The sequence below is a fragment of the Argiope bruennichi genome, chromosome 1, assembly GCF_947563725.1.
Source record: "Argiope bruennichi chromosome 1, qqArgBrue1.1, whole genome shotgun sequence".
NCBI lineage: Eukaryota > Metazoa > Arthropoda > Arachnida > Araneae > Araneidae > Argiope > Argiope bruennichi.
In genome coordinates this window covers 23,344,900-23,366,523 of record NC_079151.1, presented here as the reverse complement: position 1 = coordinate 23,366,523, position 21,624 = coordinate 23,344,900, and the positions used below count along the sequence as shown (strand labels likewise).

The following is a 21,624-nucleotide window of genomic DNA, read 5'->3' as shown; positions in this document are numbered from 1 at the left end:
AATAGAAAAACAAAGCAAAGTTAGCAGGTTCATTTTTTAAATTTCAAATGAAATCTCAAAAGTATATGATAAAATTTATTAAAGAGGATTTATAAATATACATCATTTTCTCAATTAGAGATGGATAATTAAAAATTAGTAATCAGTTAGTTAACTGTGGAATTTATTAATTAAAGTCCTTCAAGTTCCCATTTTTAAAATCAAGTCACGTCGCATATACATGTCGAACGCAATACAAACGGTTACACAGTCAATTTTTTCAAATATCCTAATAAGGCGAATAATATTACTTTTGTATGAGATAAGAAATTATACATCGAACCCATCAAAATGAGAATTTGGAATAATATGTATACACGTCAAACGAACTGAACTGGCTAAAGTGAAAAGAGAGAGAGAGAAAAGGCATATACGAAAATCATTTGTTAAAAATCGCATTTTAACAACATTAATGTCCTTTTTTTCGTAGAAAAATTACGTTTGATGAAATATTACTGATTCTAATGCTACTAATTCTAATAAAAAATAATTAATTTAAAGATAAAGAAAAATTTATTTTATATTAAAATTGACTGATCTGAAATTAAAATCAATATTCATCTAACCCTTATTTTATGATAACCGTTAAAGTTCGAATTTTTTGTAAAGTAAATCGATAAGTGACCATTCAAAAATAAAACAAGTTTTTCAGAAAATGAGTGTTAATGATAAACTGGTATAAAATTTGCAGATGTTTTTTGTAATTATTTCGAAAACTATAACAAATATGCATTTTTTTTAATTCTGATGTTTAGAATCTTGGCTTTATTCTCAATGTAAAAATTTAATATTCCTACAAACGCAATATTTTCTGAAATATTTCCGCAATGTGCTGTTCAGTATTCTGAATATAGTAGTTCAATATCTTATCCTAACAATATTGGTGGGGATTTTGAGATAGGGATAGGGATTTTTTTTAATTCGTTAAGATTATCAAAATATATTTATATAATTTTTTTTCTATAAATTTCCTTATTTTGTGTCGCAAAATTAAATTATTTTAGTAAGCAAAGAATATTTTCTAAGCAAATAATAGTTTTCCATATATCGCTAAAAGATAACACGTTTAATACTGAAAGCATCATTTTTCTAAACTTATTAACTTGAGAAATTTTTATCAGACCCTACATAAATACGTATTTGTTGGCTAATTTCACACATAGAAATCAATTCATCAAAGTACATCTATAGGCAAAATTTCGTGAATTAATTTAAATAATACTTTTGGATAGAATCATTTTCATCGATATCAGTTTTGGAAAGGTATAATAATGAGCATAAATATGTTTTTTATTGATGGTTGTACCCTTTAAAATAGGATCCTTGACGCTGATTTATATCCTTTAAAATGGGACATCAAAATATGAAGTATGAAATGTTAACACGCTTTTCATGAAATGTGAAAAATCAATTATTTTTTTAAAAAAAATATATTTCTAAAGCAAAATATTTACTTGCAACAGCAAAGAGATAATGACCTTGGATTTCAATAGACATGATTGTGTATGAATGTTGGAAGTATGATATGTAGGACGATTGGATGAAAATTGAAATGAAAAATAGAAAGATTTTAACAGGATTTATCAAAAGATAGAAAATGTTTTTATGAAGTACAACGAAGGAAATATATTATTTTTTTAAATTCTTCTGCAATAACAGATGCTATAAAAATCCTTTACTATAGAAGGTGTTTGATATTTAAAAAGTTATAGTACGAGTCTAATATTTAAATTATTGGAACTCATTCCTTAAAATGAATGTTTCAAAAGTGCATTCCTCGCAGTATTAAATAAAAGAACAGAGGAGCATCTTGAGACATCTTCCATCTTAAAGAAAGGAAACAGAGAGAGTCCCCGAGGCGCTCGACCAAGTGAATTTGTTAAGATGTGAAATCTTAATAAAAAATATGCATTCATGCAAGAAGTAAATTATACAGCAACATTTCGTATGCATAATAGATTTTATGTGTGATTACTAGAGTATTTCTCCACACCTAGAAGTCAGTTTAACTTAATACGTATACTTAATGATAAATATATTGACTATGTATGGCTGGATGTCTATCTTACTATGCGGAAGAGAACAGAAAAAATTGATGCTTGAGCTGTGGTGCTGTACCTAATCAAACAAAGTTTGTACTTTTGTCAAAAGATTTGTTTTTAGTAGTGTAATTAGATAAGTATGCTCCATAAGTTTTAGTTTGAATAGTTAACTATATTAACCCATTCGAGACGGAACATTTTTTTGGAGATAATTGAATTGAAGTGACATTCTTTATATACACAATGCAATCCGTTTCGAATGGGTTAACAAGAAGATGCTTAACTTATCTTGTAAATAATAAGCTGCACATAGTTTTATATATCATTAATAAATATTTTAAGTTTTTCAATTTGTTTATCCATTAGATATCCCTGTGTGGGGAAAAATTACATAATTACATATAATTAAAAAAAATATTTCACCTTCTCCATTTGATTCCATTCTTGATGCTGTGTTCACAGTATCTCCAAAAAGGCAATATCTTGGCATGGTGAGACCCACGACCCCAGCACAAACAGGACCTGAAAGAGTTAACAAATGAATAATATTTTTGCTTCTTTTCATTTATATAAGATAAGACAATATTCATTATTTTCCTTCGGATGACTTTGCTGCTATACCAACAGTTTCCTTTTATTTGTAAAATGGTATAGTTCATCAAAAAATATATCTGGGCTCTTCTCTATCACTTAAAATCTAAGAAGATGAATTCAAGGACAGTCAAAACCGTATCTAGATTCGTCTCCTCACTCGCAATCTAGGAAAAGTTATCAAGTTCAATAAATGAATCTGATAATGATGCCACAGTATAAAATTCTATCAAAAGAAATGAATCAGCATCATAATAAACGATCTAAATACTATTTTACTTTCCAAAACTTTTTCATTGAGTTACTTTATTTATTAGAACTGTCAGGCAGAATTTAAATGTTTTTACAGAAATTTAAGGTTGGGTTACAAGCGATTGATCATCTAAGAAAGCAACTTTCAGTTTCATAAACATGAATGAAATTGTGAATGCCTTGTTAATTTTAGAAGACAATCATTCTGAAATTTTGATTCTTCAAAAACTCGTTTCAAGTGTATTTATACTTGCAAATATATTTAAGATGTTAATATATACGATAATATAAGCCCTTTGAATTCAAAATGGCATCTCGCACAGATAAGTAAGTAATGTGACTATGCCGAATGTATTGAGAAATATTACATTACCCCTAGCGGCGAAATAAGGAAGTTATAAAAAATGATTTAGGAAAGAAAATGGCCAAAAAATTAGAAAAAAATATACGCTATACCATAATAAAAGCACGGGAAAAACGTTTTAAGAAGTTATTTATAGAAGTTGAGGGCATATTTGAGATTAAAAATATGAACTTCCTGTGACTTAAAAAAGGGTTCGACCGAAAGTAAAAAATGTATTCTTCGGTATTATCATACAGATTTTACGAGTTAGGCAACAACGAAATGAAATTTAACTCATGAAGGAAATAAATTATTGAAAAACAAGTTTGGTAGAAATATCAATCACACGAGAAGATAGTACTCTTTTTGAATTGTTAATCTCACAGCGATCTGGTGACTACGTGTTATAGTGTTATTACTTAATTATCCATTTAGTTTCTGGTTGCTTGTTGTTCATTTCTACAAATATTGTTCTTTGGGTATGCCGCAGCTATGTTTTGCTACTTGTGCTCCGCGTTTTTATGGAATAAAACGTTTTCCGTTACCCAGCGTAGTTGACTTCTTTCAACTCGCATTCACTGAACGATTTCCGTAAAATTTTATTTCCTCTTCAAAATTCCGACTTCAAAAACATAGTTATAATAAACATAGTTAAAAAGTTTATTAGCAATATAAGGTGAAACCAATTGGAAGAAAAACATTAATATCTGAATTTAATAACTAAATAAGTGTACAAATGGATTAAACTTACCTGTATGCATGCCTATCCTGAGTTTGAGTTTTTGGTTAGGCTTGTGTCGGATCTTAAAAGTTTTGATCGATTCCAATAACTCAAGCGCCATAAAAGCAATCTCGCCAGCGTGGTTGTCACCATTTCGGATAGGGAGACCACTCACTACCATGTAAGCATCGCCAATTGTCTCCACTTTGTACACATCATAATGGCTGATGATGTCATCAAACACAGTGTACAAATCATTTAAAAACGTTACTACCTGTGAATAAAAAGAAAACTATAAGGTATCTCAATTATAATATAAGTGAAACAGAAATTATGAGACACAGCTCGTAATTTAAATTCTTAAATTATGTGCTGTGCCTCTAAATAATCTAAAATTAAAAATTTTTAAATCACAAGAGTTATACAAATTCAGTCAGATTTTTCAAATACAGTAAAGTAATAATAATGATTTTTAAATAATACTCGTATTACTCTTAAGATTAAAATTTTACTTCAATCATTTTCTTCTTTCCACTTTTTATTTAAATTTCGTAATATAAATATTGTAGAATCATGTAATACATTTTTTTTCCAAAATTCACTTCCAAGTGGTAACATTCATATGGCATTGAAACTTTTATTTGTTAATTCCTTAGCCTAAATTAATTCGTAAAAAATGAAAACATTTTATTTTTAAGTGGAATACATAAATGTGCTAAATTTAAAGCTCTATCACACTAGAAGATAATTGAAAAGTTTAATACAAAATTCAGTTTTTATAAGAGAGAAACCAATAGAAAATACAAGTATATATAATTACTTAACACTTTATTTTAAAAAATAGATTTTAAATTAATAGTTTTATTTCATACTGAATAATTCATTTGTTTTTAATAAAAGTTCATAATAATATGTACATAGTAGTGTTTTTTTTCTCTTCGAAAAGGCTCGAGAGTAAATGAAATAAAGACTCTGATCTAAAAAAACTCTTATGGGACTGCTGGATAGTATTAACTAAGGGATTTGTGGGTACCTATAAGAGTAATAATGTAAACCTATTATATAATGTATAAAAAGGCATACATACGAGTGAATACATTATATACGAGATATTAAAAACCTCGTACATATGAGGTATTAAAGACATACATACGAGTGAATATATTACATATGAGGTATTAAAAACCTCTAAATAATTTAAACCTATACGAGCAAATGCAGTTGGAATTTCATTCCAGAAGTTTTAATTTATAATATTTGGGAAAGGTTATTTATACAATCCGGTTTTTGTACTAGCAGTAATTCAAACATTTTGGAAACTGGTTTAATATTATAGATATTTCATAGAAAGGGCTGAAACAATTCAGCATTAAAAAAATTATTACTATTTGACCAAAGGAAAATTTGAAGTCTAATTCGAAAACGGAAAAAGAAGTACACCTAATCCCCTATAATGGAAGAAATTAATGAAATAAATTTCAATTTGTGTAAAATTCATCATAATGAAACTTTAAAACAATTTTTAAAAAATCAAATTCATTATGATTCATAAATGAAAGAACTTTCAATAAAAACTTTCATTACTTTTTTTAGGGAGTGTATCAGATAATAAAAATACAATTTAAAAATTTAATAGAAAAATAATCAATTATTCTTTTATAATGATTGATTATGAGATTAATAAATTTTAATACGGAATTGTTCGGATTAAATATATAACTTCTTGACAAACTATACAAGTTAATTATGCTAAAGATTTTACAAAATAGAGTCTTCAAATAATTTTTTTGTATTTTTCTATCTCAACTATTTTGTACATTAAATATTGAAATAAAAAGTATAACAATCATTAAAAATTTCAGTGTCTAGATGAATTTAAATGTTTTAAGATCTGCTTTTAAACTTAAAGGCTATTTTTAATAAATTAATTAATTCTGATAGGCTTGCCTTTTAACATTCAAATCTTTAAAATATATCTAAACAAAACGAGTAAGTAGAATCAAATCTGGTGCTTTTTTTACAGCAAAATTATAGATTTCTTGGAATTTAGAACGAAATTCAATGAGAAATCCATCTATCCATTTGCGTGTATGTGAACACGGAGACTCAAAACATCATTGAACTAGACAGATACAATTTGACATATTGCTTTATTCTTAATAACCCCTGATCAGTGCCAAATTTTCTATCAAATATATCTAAAGGGTGACTTAATGTCAGTCTATTTTTTTTTTTTTGTTAAAGTTAGAATTAGTAAATTAATTGAAAAAGTTAGATTTATGTCATTTAACATATTAACTTAAATCACAGTTGTGTGTCCCATTTTAGGCGAGCTCCATCAAAGATTGGTTTGTTGGTGGTTTTTCTACTAGTGTATATATCGACACGATAACTCATAAACAGAACAAAATGGATAAAATAAATTTAGAATATGATCTTGGAATTAAATTTTTTTGGTCCAAGTTAAAATTTGGATTCGCACGAAGAGGTTCAGAATGTATATCTAATTCTCATCATTCTGAAGGGTGTCCCAAAATTAACGCAAGTTTTGAATTTGTTTCCATTCGTACAGTAAAGTGTTAGAAAACCTATTAAAAATACCCCATTTGATAGCTGATAGTTTAGAGTTTGTAAAAATGGAGTGTTACACGATAGAACACGTATTTAACGCAATATTTGAATTAAATAAAAAACTCAGATTTTTTCTTTTAATTTATTGAATCGTAAAGTGCACGGGGTAGAGTTATGTATGGCATAACTAATAGGGCAAATGACCTCCATGGCTTTGTTGGGACACATGCATCTTTTGTCGAAATTTTCCATGATCATTTTGCAAAAAGGCTGAATTTCATTGATGCAGCTTTGAATTTCGTCTTTCAAGATACACGTGCTTGTGGGCTTATTAGCATGGACCTTTGACTTCAAATAACAACATAAAAAGAAATCCAATGGTGTTAAATCACACGATCTAGGGGGCCAATTCTCAAATTTTCGAACTGTGGCAGCCAGACTTTCATTACTTTTGAAATATTGTTCAACAATGAAAACACATTGTTCTATCTTGTAACGATCTATTTTTACTAACCCTAAAGTATCAGCTGCCAAATGTATTTTTTAACAACATTTTTACTACATAAATGGTATCAAATTCAAATCTTGCGTGAATTTTGAGGAAACCTTTAAATAAAGCTGAATAACAAAGGCGTCTATTTGAGTCAATATAAAGGAATGACGAGAGGAAAACGCTCCCTTTTATTAGGTTTAAAATGTATCACATCTGTCAAGAAAACTGTTCGTTTCTTGACAAAATTAATACAGAAAATGGACATGTTTTCGGAAAGTACATGAGCTATATTCTTATTTAAACAATATTTCTGCACTGTAAAATTAACAACTAATATCGTTTTATTCATCCCAAATTTTCAGATACTAAATTAATATTTTATATGTCATATTCTAAAGAAAGCAATTTTTGGATACTAAATAAAATGCGAAATATTAGAATAAAATATAAACTAAAAAAATTCTTAAATATATGTCCATAATACAGCAGTATGGAAAATTCTTAGCTCAGAGATATAAACAATACAAAACAGGTTGGAAACTATATTAAAGAATTGAGCTTCAGAAAGTATATACGAAATCGTATCGAAATGTAAAACACTGAAGAAAAATGTTATTCCTTTTGCTTTGACAAAAACAAAGAGAATATCGTACAATATTTTCTATTTTTGTTGGAAGTTAAAAGAAAGTAAAAGCAGTTTTCGATATGCTCGTTCCATGTTTTCGGAAATATTCTGTCAAGAACTGCTTTGATATTTCAAGATAATAACTCCAGGTCTCTTAGAAAGGAATAAATATGAATGACATTTCTGAGCTATCATAAAAGGAAAGAATTGCTTTTGAAAAATCTGTTGATATTCCCTCCCACACATAATTCATAAGAAAAAATTTGAATAATATAGAAAACATACGTGTTTCTATACGTCAGAGGGTTGCACATAGAAATGAATGAACTTTCATTTAATAAATAGAATAAACAGAATAATGAAAGGGCAATATTGTGTATTCATAAGGCTAGACATAAATATATGTACTTTTAAACTGCGTTTGTTCTCTTAACTAACTCTGTTACCAATCTGGTGGATTAAAATTTCCCAAAATTATTCCTGTTTCGCCCTGCGACGAACTAACTACGTGTAATTTTCGAATTTTTTTCGAAAATAACTAACCAAAATAGTTAAATCAGTCCCCATAGTAAAAGTCACGTGCAACGTAATTTTATTAAAGTTCTATTTCCCCCCATAAATAATCAAAATATTATTTTATATTAATAATTATATCATAAAAGTTTTAATTAACAATTCTACCAAATTTTACGATGTTAGAGCTTTCGTCTAATGCGCTTGTCTGAACTAGTTTCAATTAATTTTAATCTTTCCCTAAATTTACAAATTATAATAACTATTTCAAATTATGATGTGGAGGTGCTCGTGACCACTTTGTCACACCGCGGAACTCCGAAATATCACGGCGTTGCTGTTACTTGTTCTCTGTAATTTGTAAACAATTAAATATCATACAGAAAATTTAATTTGGAATCTTCTTACTTTTACTGAAATGCAACAATATTCAACAATAATTATAAATTAAAAAAAAAAAAAGTGCACATGGGAAAATGTAAATTTTGGATTGATGTCTTCCCAGGTTCTTTGAAGGGAAGAAAAATTATCGGGAAGATAATCGCCAATGCCGACGCTCAGACAGTGGAGGAAGATTTTTTTCGGGGGGGGGGGGGAGAGGATTCGACAGTAAGATGTGTGGCGACATGCCACCAAAGAAGAAGAAATGACCCTTCACCCTCTGGGTGTTCTGGAATTTGTGGCTTGTGCTAGGAGGTCGTAGAGGTCTGCGAAGCTATGGCAGGCAGGGCATGTGATTGAGGATATTATCACTCCCTCTCCCCTTTCATTAGGACTGTCTTATTTGTAAATGATTTTTAAACTATATTATGAGGTCTATGAAGAAAGATTCTGCTCAATGATCCTAAATTTAAAATATTATTGTAGATAAAATATTAGGTGATGTAATGACACTTAATTAGTGTGAGGTATAATTAGATGATTAATCCTGTGTAATGAAAAAAATAATTTAAACCATTGCCGAAATACTGATTTAGATCTATGTGCATTGTTAAATAAACGATGTGTGTATGCAAATTTATTGAGTGTATATGTAAAATTAAAAACCGTAAATACAAATTGGGTTCAGTCTTGCAGCAATATTTGTTTAAGATATTTTAACAAGGTTACTTTTATAATATCAATGAATTACATTTCTATAAGTATCTGTGTTTATTAGTATACTGATATTATTCTAAGAGAGTGGTCTGTCAGTTTTAGAGTAAAGAAATCTTTGGGTTGCAATCAAAAAATTGAAACAGTTTTAAAAATTTACTATTTAATCATAGCAAATACTTCCAAAAACTTAAAAAGTTTTTAAAATTGCAACAATCACTGAAGTGACGATCATTAACCCATGGCAACGGCAACATCGTGATGTTTCAGAGTTCCGAGGTCTGACAAAGTGGTCACGAGCACCTCCACTTCATTATTTGGAATAGTAATTATAATTTGTAAGTTCAGGGAAAGATTAAAGTTAATTGAACTAGTTTAGACAAGCACATAAGGCTCTAATGTTATGAAATTTGGTATAATTATTCATTTAATTGTTATGATCGAATTTTTAATAAAGAAATAATAATTTTATTATTCTTGGGAGAACAGAGAACTTTAATGGATTTACATTGCATGTGCCTTATTATGGTGTCTAATTTAATTAACTATTTTAATTCATTATTTTCGGAAAAAATGAAGAAAAATTTCTCGTGTGCAGCTCATCATAGCTATCTAAGACCGAAAGAGAAATAATTTTGAAAAAACTTTAATTCTCCAGGTTAGAAACGAAATTAGAAATTTTCTGTCTTTTTACAGATGAAAAGTTTATGTAGATAATATCGACTGCTGTTCTACGTCTTTTCCTAGAGCTGGCAGTTGTAGTAAATGGTTGCGAATCTGGGATAATGTTTTGAGAAGTCTAATTGATATTCTTTTAATAAATTTCGAAACAGGTTCAATTTGGATGTCATCATGAAGTTTTTTCCTTTTAATGTATCAGGGTGCATTAAAAGTCTTCATCAAATGTTTATTTTGGAAAACTTGCAACTTCTTAATGCTTTGGACAGAAATGGCTCCCCAGTTCTAGAACAATACTTAGAACTGGTCTTAAAATCGCTTTGTAGAACAGAAGCTTGAGTCTAATCGATAGCTTACTCCATGGAGCAATTAAGCTGTTGAGTTTAACACTCGTTATCGTAACTTTGGTGAATACCACTTTAATATGACTATAGTCTGTATAATTTCTGTAGGCGTTTCAAGGACAATCCTTTCCCCTACTCTTCACTCTTTCTCCTTCTCCGTTGCCATGGTTTCAACAAAGCTTGTTTTTTTTTTCCCCACGCCAATACGTTTCGGGAATACCTTACCTTCGGAATACCTTACAGCTGTGTAAAAAAAAAAAAGTGACACTGTTATCTGCATCAGCGTTGCCATGCAACAACCAGTAACGAGGTAGAAATTGTGACCTTGAACTGCCTACAGAAAATACACAGACTATATTAAAGGTTAATTTTGCCTCTAAAACTAACCCTAGATATCTGTGCTCATTTACCCAGGAAACGGGACCCTCGGGGGGGGGCACCTCGAAATGAGGATGAGATGCTTCCGGCATGGTGGTTGGATCTCGTCACCCTGGAGGGTACACTAATAGGTGGGGAATCTGGCTCCTCCCATTGATGACGGGACGTACTTCCTGCGGGGAGGGTTGTACCGTGGCCGGTGACGGCCCTTAGGACTCAACCACAGTTCCCGCCAATTGCTGTTGCGGCGGTCCGGTCATTCAGCTCTGTGGTTTAAATCCGTGTGCCTTAGGGCGGGTCGGAGAGTTAGATGGTTGACTTACCCAGGAAACGGGTTGATCAAAAATTTGGAGTGGGTTTAGATCGCGCATGATCTTTAACCTTATAAACCCGGACTCGCTCCATTCAATGAACTCCTGACTCATGTAGGGTGTATAGCTAAAATTGAGACCAATCGTTCATATGGAAATGACAATTCCATTCTATGTTAATATGTGAAAAATTATGCCAGTTTTAAGGCACTAGAATTCCCACATTAGTAGGGCTCATTATCCTGCATTTTAAATTTTTGTTGCCATTAAGTGTTTCAAAATATCATCTGGGAATAAAAAAAAAAATAAAAAAAAAAAAACAGTAAAAAAATTTAATTGATTGTACTAAAAATTATTTTTTTTAAAATTATTTCCAATATTTTTTTCTGAATTTATAATTTCTTATTATAAACGTAATGGAATTTAAAAATATTTTTTTTTTTCCTGAAATTCATCACCAGGTGGCATCTTTGGCATGCAATGATAGTTTCAAAATGGCGTATTTCCATCGAGAACATAAAAGTGCACAATTTCAAAACTTCTACGTTAGAAAGTGATTGAAAAAAAAATATTACAAAATTCAATCGCCAAGTAAAATAAAATCGCCTAAAAACGTGCAACCAGCAGAAACGCAATCATCCTCACGAATGTGTTTCCTCGATATGAGGATCATATCCCGCTGTTAATCATAACCCTCCACTGCTGGGGGTATTCCCAGAGCAGCTGGTGGCCCACCATTCCGATTCTGTTTTACGAGTAAAAGAGCACTTAAGAGAATAATGAAGGGAAGTAATAAAACCCTCGCTGCTGCGTTTCGAGAAGATACTTGGGGAAAAGATAGGATTTGGATTCGCTGATTAATGTTCCACCGATCCACTTCGATCCAGGAAATGCTTTCAGTGAAAAAGAATGAGTTATACATTTATAAAAGTTGCAATAAGAGCCAATATTTCCGGAGTCGAATGTCGGTATATCATTTAGGAACTTGGAGTGTATAGGAGCCTTACATCATTGTGGTAGACAACATTGGGGATGAATGTTTTGAAACACGTTCGAAAATAGTTATATATATTTTTTAAATATTTGTATAAAAATGATTGAAAAACACCTATAAAACCATAATATACTAATAAAGCGGCAATGATTTTTAAAAAAATGTAAAAAGGGCTTTTTTTGGCTAAATATTAACTAGATATAAAGAAAAAATATTGGGTGTTCGACTGATAAATAACAGGAAATATTCCCCTTTTTTCACATGTTGAAGCATTAAAACAACTATAAAATATATCTAAATGAATAGATTACTGATTCTCCTGTCAAGGAACTGCAGAACATATTGAAAAATTACCACACTAAATTTGAACAAAAAATATGCATTATATTTTAATTGATGAGGTTTCCCATAAAAAAGTTTTATAAAAGTTTAAATTTGAGAAAATAGCATTTAGAAATGTAAATTAGCATTAAAACCGCATGTAAATTCAAACATAAATATGAGTGAAACTTCCCCAAAAATAGATTTAGAAACAAAATTCTAAAGTTTCTATGAAGAAACCTATTTAAACATTAAGAATATTAAATTTAAAAAAAATATTTCATAACTTTGACAAAAACCGACTTTTTAACATATTTACTTACCTTAAATAAAATATTGAAATAGTTATAAAATTGAAAAGTCACAGAAAAAAAGCATTATTTCTTTTGTGTTTTGATATTAAAAAGCAATTACATCAAATGCAGCAAATTTAATTTAAAAGGAATCTATTTCAATTTTCATATTAATTACAATGTCACATTTTATAAAGAAATATCGAAAGACAATATTGGTATTCCTTTGTTGAATTCGTTCATAGGAGAAATCTTTTTTGGATAAAAAAAAAAAAAGAAGCAAAATAAATATATACTTTCAAAATTCACATAAATTCAAATTTTAATTTCAGCTAATTATCAAGCGCCCCGTTTTGAAAAAACACAAAATTTTTTGAATGGGTCCTCTCGAAATTTGCTCACCACATAAACGGAAACACATTTGAACTTCGACATCAAATTTTAATGTCAAATTTTAAACAATGAGAGCCGAATTTTTATTTTCGTATTTTAAATTTAATTTTTTTTTTTTAAATTGAGGCATTCGAAACAACGAGAAAGATGAGATCAATATCTGCATAATTTTAAAAATGAAAGAATGTGTCCCTACATAAACTAATATGGAAAGCATTAAGGACTCTTTAAGACAAAAGACCAAGCGTTTCAAAATCAAGCAAATACGAATACACCTTACTATGTTGCAACATCTCAATGCTTGTGAGTAAAATTAATTAATTATTGTATATGTGTTTTATTGTGTTGTACATGCAAACTAATTATGGACATAATGTGATTTCTTGTTTCTTGAAAACGGCTGTAAACATCAAATAAATATTTCACTAATTCATTTATCATTAAAAACAATGAAAGCATGTACACAAGTTGTCTAATATTTAAACATTACATGTCCAAAAGTTACAAAAGACTATAAAGACAGGTGGTCCACAGCTGGAACCAAGGAAGAATCTATCTTTCCAGAAGTTGGGAGCAAAGAAAGCAAGCAGATATTTTATGCTCGAGTTCAGATCATTAGCAAGTATTTGCCCGAGTTGAAATAACTGTAATTAACGTCCAAGAGTCGCAGCGGGTGCTGAGAGCGTTAAGATATTAATCTTCCAACAAGAGTGACATTCAATTACTCAGCCAGTGGAGGGGAAAGACTGATGGCCGGGCCTCTAAGCTTACCGTCGCTCGACGGGATTTTTGTTTTGGACGGTATTGTTTGACCGCGGCAACCACGTCGGCGTGAGTAACACGATAATAACTGAAGAAGACTTTTACGGAAGGTTCCGTGACGGGATAATTTCACTCACAAAGACTGATGAGGAAATATTCGGAAACAATTTGCTTGCAAAGTAGCCTCCCCACCAAAAAAATAATAAATAAATGAGGCGGTAATATGAGGAATGAGGTCAAAAATTGATTTCAAGATTTAGGAAGAAGTTTACATTAACTATTAATTATAGTATTTAATTAAAAAAGGCTGAGATTAATTTGTTTCTTGATAGGAAAAATTTATAATTATTTATTCATTTTGATTAGTATTTAAATTCGTGAAGTAGAAAAAAAAATCAAGCCTACTGATATGATATTCAAGAAAAAAAAAATCTTAGTAATAGTTCAAAAGTTTTTTTTCTGTAACTTTATTGTTTAAATCATAAAATAATTGTTAGGCAGATTTAATTTTAAGGGCTGTACAAAGGCTATTTCTGAACGAAATTTGGGGATTTGTATTGTAATTAGATGAAACGACACATAACAAACACCTCTATTCCAAGTTCTGTTAATTCTCTGTTAATTAAACCTTCGGCACTTCTACGCATGCTCCCTGAAACGTTTCTTCTCTTAAATAGGGCTGAGAGGAAAGAAATCAATTTTAAGGCCTAACAAAGAATTCTGAAAATTGGCACATCTTTCTGCGCATTACCTCTTGGATGAATTAAATAGCCCGAAAGTGCAAGTTTTGGGATTCATAATAGAAAGGGACCAGCAGAAGGTTTTTATTAAACATCCTAATAAAGGATTTATACATTCCTTATTTTTTAAAAAAAAAAATGTTAAAAATGTTGACTTGACAAAGCACTGTTTGCTACAATTGCTCGGATTTTTACTTTTAGAATCTCGCACATGAGAGTTTTCTTTTTTTCTTAACACAATATAGTGAACAAAACAGAACATGCACTTTTGAGGTTTTTATATCAATTAAAATTTTAGTAAAAAGACGACATATCGAATTTCCTTTATCTAAGTCATTGCTTTCAAAGTTATTGCTTTTTATTGCTTTTACATGATTGCGAAGATACAGACGATCAACCTGCACACCGATTTGGTTCAAAATTTGTCAAGAACCTACAATTTAGATGCCATAACTATGGACCAAATTTTACCCCTTTAATTCTCTATGCTTTGCACTCGATCAGACAAAATATGAATGAGACATAGATTTCCGATGAATGGATTTCATTCAAAATTCAATAAAAATCTACACATTTGGTGCAAAGATCATTTTGGTAGTTTCAATAGTCCAGATGAAACCAATTCTGAATTATGTATAGGTAGACAGACAAAGATTCCGAAGATGTGTTTTGATTTCTTAGAAATATTTCATTCGCAGAAATTCGTCAAAATTTCAAGGTACAAATTTTTGACGATTGCAATACTTTCTCTTTTATGTCTAGAATGCGAAAAAATGAAGAGACGGAAGACTTTTGACCCTGGTTAAATTTAACTATACGACGAGCATTTACTGTCGCAGTTCAACCAAATTTGGTTCATACGATATTAAATCCCAATAAGCAAATCTAAACTACACACCGATCCTTTGATAAACTCGGATTTCCAAACTATTACCGAAAGGGAAGCTCAGCAGCCAAATCGGATTGACCCTACCGTTTTCTTTTTCTACCGTCTACTGATTTTTTTATAATAAAAATCACATATTTTTCCTAACTATGTAGCTCTATTTTTCTCTATACCATCCAATAGAAGTTTTTTTTTAATAATATAAAAATAAAACCATATTTTTAAAACCTTATTGTTAACTCTGGAGAATTATATATATGTTAGGCATCAATATTCCGTAAACGTTTATATTATTTAGTTCAGCCCATTAACTGTAAACAAAATACATTACTTGCAACGAGATTTCTTCTTCAAGTAATATGAAAGCGTCATTCTGTTGCTTCATATTTAATAAACTTTATATGATAGCTCCACTTTTGGCAAAAGAAACATAATGAAAATTGATTATCTAGGAAACAACCATCGCAATACAAATTGGTTATATTTTTATAAGAGAGAGAAAGCAATCTTTTCTACCAAGTTTTGTTGTTTCAGAGATATTGGATCAGATATTAAACTTTTACGAAATCATGATATCTTTTGTTAGTAAAGAAAACACTTTTAAAAAGTTTTATGTATTACAGATATCTCCCATTTCCTAATACGTAATATAGATTTAATGATAAATAATATTAAATGTTAAAAATACTATCAAAAGAGATTTTAAAGTAAAAACTTCCAAAATTAACAAGATATGGTTTTCTAATTTACATCTCAACAGATTTTAATCGTTAAAAATTACAGACTATTTTAATGTATGTTTTATGCTATATTCTTAAGCATATGATAGATAACTTTCTTTTATTTAGATGCATTTCATAAAGTTTATATATTTGAAAAAAAAATTAAATAATTCATAGATATTTAATTCAAATACCTTGGTAATATAAAAAATCTGGTGTCTTGATTTTTTTTTTACGAATAAAATATTAAAATAGCGTAATTTGAATTTTATTTCGTCCATTTATTAATAAATAAAATTTTTTTTTTCAAAATGTTAGACGTGAATGGTAATAAAGTTTTATAGTACAATATTAGTATCCGAAGTATACATAATGTGTAGTACAGTACACTCCAGATTATCCGCGGAATTGGGTGGCGCGGCCGGCGCGGATAATCCGAAAAAAGCTAAAAACGGGTATAGCAAAAGAGAAAACAGTCATTCCAACTTTGAAAAATCGTTTTATGTACAATAAAACGTAAAATAAACAGCAGGAAATGTTTAACCAACGCTTAATATTTTAGTATATCACTCAAAACTAACCTAAAATGCAATTTGTTAATGAAAACTGAAAAGTGCTTTGTACTTGCGAGAGGCGTCAAGGATGCACAGAAAAATTAATACATATGTACTGTTTTAATACTGTAATGTATTATGTAATTACAAAAGCATAACTGTAAAACTACACCTTTTTGAAGAAATCAGTCATTTGTGTTTGCTTCTTGCTTTGGAAGCATTTTCTCTTTGCTTTTAAGCAAAAAAAAAAAAAAAAAAAAACTTAGTACTGCAGGCGCGGATAACCCGCCCGCGGATAATCGGGAGTCTACTGTATATATAATGTATATATTATGTGTAGTATATATAATGTATTAATTAAAAATTATTATTTATTTATGGAAATTATTATGATAAATTTCTTACAGTGACATTTATTAATTATTAATATATTAATGCTTATTTATTAATTATGAATCATAATTAGAAATATAAAAGTACATCTCTCATGCTCAATGCCAGTTTCAAAATAGATGTTTTCTTTTGCTGCACTTATTTTTCAAACACAATTTTTCTTAATACTATTCTTTAGAGAAATCGTATTTTTATCATAGTCCATTAGTTTCGCAACTTATCCCCAGTATAGAAAATTAATATGGTTATTCACAAAAATAAGGTAACGTACAAAATTACTTAATGTATCAAATAGGGATAAATTCTCAATAGGAGTGAAAGTTTAATAAAAATATTATTTTGGAACACATATTTTAAACCAATGTAATGTACCAACTAATGACATTCTATTTGATTTTCGAATTTCCCAGATTTCAAATCTCATGGGTAAATAGTTTTCATTGAGAATGGGAACAGTTTACAGTAATTAGGTCTTTGCTAAAATTAAATTCCCAGCGATCACATTTCAAACGTATTTAAATACTAAACAATTTTAAAATGCCATTAGATAGTGAAGTGAAGTTTAACTTATAGACTATCTACATTTTCTCGTGGGTTTAATCACTTGTTATTAATGACCTCGAAATTAATTATGTAAATCTGACGGAAACAGAACTTTGCGCACTTCGCATAACGTCCTTATCGTGCTCGGTAATTTCGAAGTTTGGTGTTTCTGCTTTCATGTGCAATTAAAATTATCAACGTAAAGCGCTAATTACATTCTCAACAGCAATTAATGGTTAAGAATTCAGAACCAAGCGTAATGAAGAAATAATCGACGAAAAGTAATGGTTTCACATATTCAACTGTTATTAATGATTCTGCATATGGGAATATTTGCTGAGGAATCCTTATGCGAAATGCGATAGTATGTATAAATATTTAAACTCTGTCATTTCTCTTGAAGCAGTTCCATAAAAATTAAATTTCCGAAAGATATATGTCCAAAAATCTTTATATACTGTATATAGTGAAATGAAAATTTTTAATCAATTAATAGTTCACTGTTAGTAATTTTCGAAATAAATAGCTTTGTTTCTAATCCTTATGGATCTTTAGATGGATTTATTGGCGCAAGAGTCAGACTTAATCATGCCATGCTATGATGAAATCTAACTCTTATAGAACCAATCTTTCTAGGATGAAATAAAGAAGATAAACGATAACTTTACGTTTTAAAATAACTTTTTGAGGTACCAATTTATATTTGAAACCAATTGGTTATCATCAATTTAATTTAAACTTTTTTCTACATTTAGCAAAAAAAAAAAAAAATTACTACATCATAGTACAATGTAGAATCTTAGGATTACATTATATGTATAGTTAGGAATACACTCATAAACTCCGGGATGTTACGTTTGCCATCTGACAAAGACTCTCAGGTTACTCCTAATTGCACCCAGATCAAACAAAACCTTAAATAATGTAATAAATGCTTTATCATACATAGAGAAAATCTTATTTTTCCTACAAATTTTTTTTTTAAAGTAGTAGAATGGCATAAAATGAAGTTTTCTGTATGTACATTAAATACCCTGTTTTGAAATTCACGATTAAATTTTAAAAGTCATTAATTTAGAAAACACATAATATTTCGTTAAATGTGAGAATGAGAAAAGCAAACCTACTCTTAGTTGCGTATATATCAATTATATAAAAAACAATTTTTGTAAGAGATTTTGTGTCAGCTACTTCTTTGCAAAAGCTTGCGATTTCTGTATTTTTCATTTGTTTTTAATTATCCCTATAATAGGAAATATGATTATTTGTTAATTGCTTAAAAATCAAATCTTTAAAAAGTAACTCTTAATATGAAGTTAAATATGATATTAATCAAATTTATTTTATTGCCTATTTAAAACTAACTTTCACCCATTTTAATATATTTAATTTACGTAAAAAGATCGAAGATTTATAAAACCAAAAATCTTGTTCTGATAAATAATACACAAATTTATGGTTATAGTCAAATACCGATTATATTACGTAAGATCTTCTATGTCATGATTAATTAAATCCTACTGGTTTTATTTCATTTGATACAACTCCAATTCGATAGTAACATAAATTCGAAGAAAATCTTACATTTATTCTTCAGATATATTTGCTGTGTCTTCTCTTACTCATATGTAATTGCATGCATCATCACTTGGTTTATCTCTGTTAAAAAACTGCTGTTAAATTTTCCCATATAGGTCTGAGGAGTTCCATTCAGGGCTTCTGATGAGCTCTGACTATTTTACCTCAAATCTCTGAATCTCCTACCACTAATCTATTTTCTCTCTTTTCGAGTCTCCATTTCCTTTAAATAACTGTCAAATTATCCTTTGCCCTGGGGTCTATATAGAATGAGGATTTATATTCAGTTGATCTCTGCTCCATATGTAACATAACAGATCACTGCATGTTTGCTTCAGATATAATATTTTAGGGCCGCGGTGACTTGATGGTAAAGTCTCGGCTTCGGAACTTGTTGGAGAACGGGACGCTATTCCATCAAAGAACCGTCGTATAAGCAGACCTGATGTACTTTAAATCCGTGGGGGCCGAACGTCCTCCTGCTGGTGTGGTGCGGAATTTGGCGAGAGGTGTGCCAGTTCATATTTCGTTCCTCATTATCTGTCAGCGGTTTAAAATTACGAGATCCGTCCCAAATTAGCCCTATTGTTGCTTTAAAACGAGATGTTAATATAACTGAACTGAAATAAACAGAGATAATATTTTACACATGCTGCAAAAATAAACGCTAATCACTTGCCTGTGTATGTGCAATATCTGCAGAAATTTGAATATCAACCATAGCATCCATATTGTTTTATTTAACTTAAAAAAACCGCTTTGAAAACAGAATCTTCGCTATAACAAACAATATGTTTTTCTTAGATTATATAAAAAACAATTATTTAATTCTTTTCTGTATATATTTTTTGTCGTTTCCATAGTTACTTACATGAGCTGTAAAATTTCAAAACTGCCGTTTAGTTAAGTTAGTGGAAGCAGAATAGAGAAAAATAATATCATGAAAAATTGATTTAAACGTCTAGACCGGCAATCAAGATACAGATAGTTCAAATAAAATACATTCGTTAAAAAAGTTTGAGAATATTCTTTCTTCTGACATAGGAAAAGTTACCAGAAGTCAAAACTATTAAGGTACCAAGAAAATATCCATTAGTTTCCTTCTTAATTTTATTAAAATCAAGGCAGAAAAAATTGTAGATTATATATCATTATAAAAACGGCAGGATTTCTTAAGACTTTCGACTCTTTTTCTCTAATTCATTTTGATATGCTTCTACAATTTTTTTTTTAAATTTTTGTATAGTTGAGTTTGCAGCGTGATAAAAATAAGGTTTAGAGTCTTACTTCATATAGATATTTTATAATTCAGAATTTTTTATACTTAGATTATGTTTTTAAAAGATGAAATCATTGGTTAAAATGTTAAGAAAAAAGTCCTTTTTTTGCTGCTATTTAACATACAAAATATTTTGTATTGATTTAGTTACTTGATTAATTTTAATGAAACTGTCATGCAATAAAACAGTTCAATGAGTTTTAAAAATAAAATTCATTAAAAACATGCATTTATTGGTTTTCTGAAACGCTGAATGTTATATATTATTAAAAGATACTAACACTACGGTAAAAATATGAAACGCTGCGATAACTATTTTAAATTAATCGAAATTTTATATATACGTTTTCGTTTTTACCGTAAAATCATTTTCCATTAACAAATTTAATTTGAACAATTTATTATTCTAAAACAGTTTCCAGTTTTAAATATATTTGTTGACAAATGTATACTAATATTCTTAACTGTTATAAAACTGTTTAGTAAAAACTGATATCTGAAAAAGATAATTTGAGATTACAAACATTTTTTTTATTATTTTCGATGATATAAAGTATTACTTTAGAGTATTTTATTTAAATGGGCTGATGTAAACTCAATAAAACGTATTAATTTAAATATTATATTAACTTCCATCACACTTTTTGACTATTAGAGTCGCACGTAAAGCAAAAACTTTTATATAACATTAACGTAAGGAGCACAGAAATAGCTATTATTATTTATTGTTCGAATGGCAACGGTCAAACGTTAACAAATCTTTATTCGAATGTTTTTGACTGTTTCATTAAATGTTTTCGCAGTTGTACTTAATTCGTCGCTTCACTAATTAAAGAATCTTCCAAATATTATTAGAAATACTCCAGAGAAAACTCGCCTTGTCACTAAAAAAACTCTATTTAGTCGGAGAAAAGATGATGGAAAAGAATTCAAGAAATAGATGGAAAACAAAATGTTTAATGGAACGTGAAATTAGCCTTAACCAAATGGGTATTCATTATGACTTACTTATCAAACTTATAACCATATCTTTTAAAACTATTATCTCACAAAAAAAGATGTTTCTAGATTACCTTAATATTAAAAAAAAATAATCGTTTTAATGATATCAATTTTATTTATGCGCATCTTTTTCTTTATTTTTAATATATTTTAAAATTTAATTTAATG

At 29.2% G+C, this 21,624-nt stretch overlaps 1 protein-coding gene across 2 annotated transcripts in view; it reads right to left on the bottom strand.

Moving 5' to 3' along the window:
- The window catches only part of LOC129963110 (receptor-type guanylate cyclase Gyc76C-like), a 426,844-nt gene that overhangs the window by 15,128 nt on the left and 390,092 nt on the right, over positions 1 to 21,624 (bottom strand). For both annotated transcript variants that reach the window (XM_056077187.1, XM_056077197.1), the window contains 2 exons: positions 4,019 to 4,262; positions 2,505 to 2,603 (listed from right to left, as the gene is read on the bottom strand). In XM_056077187.1, coding sequence (XP_055933162.1) covers positions 2,505 to 2,603; positions 4,019 to 4,262 — 343 coding nt within the window. The remainder of the gene's footprint in view (positions 1 to 2,504; positions 2,604 to 4,018; positions 4,263 to 21,624) is intronic.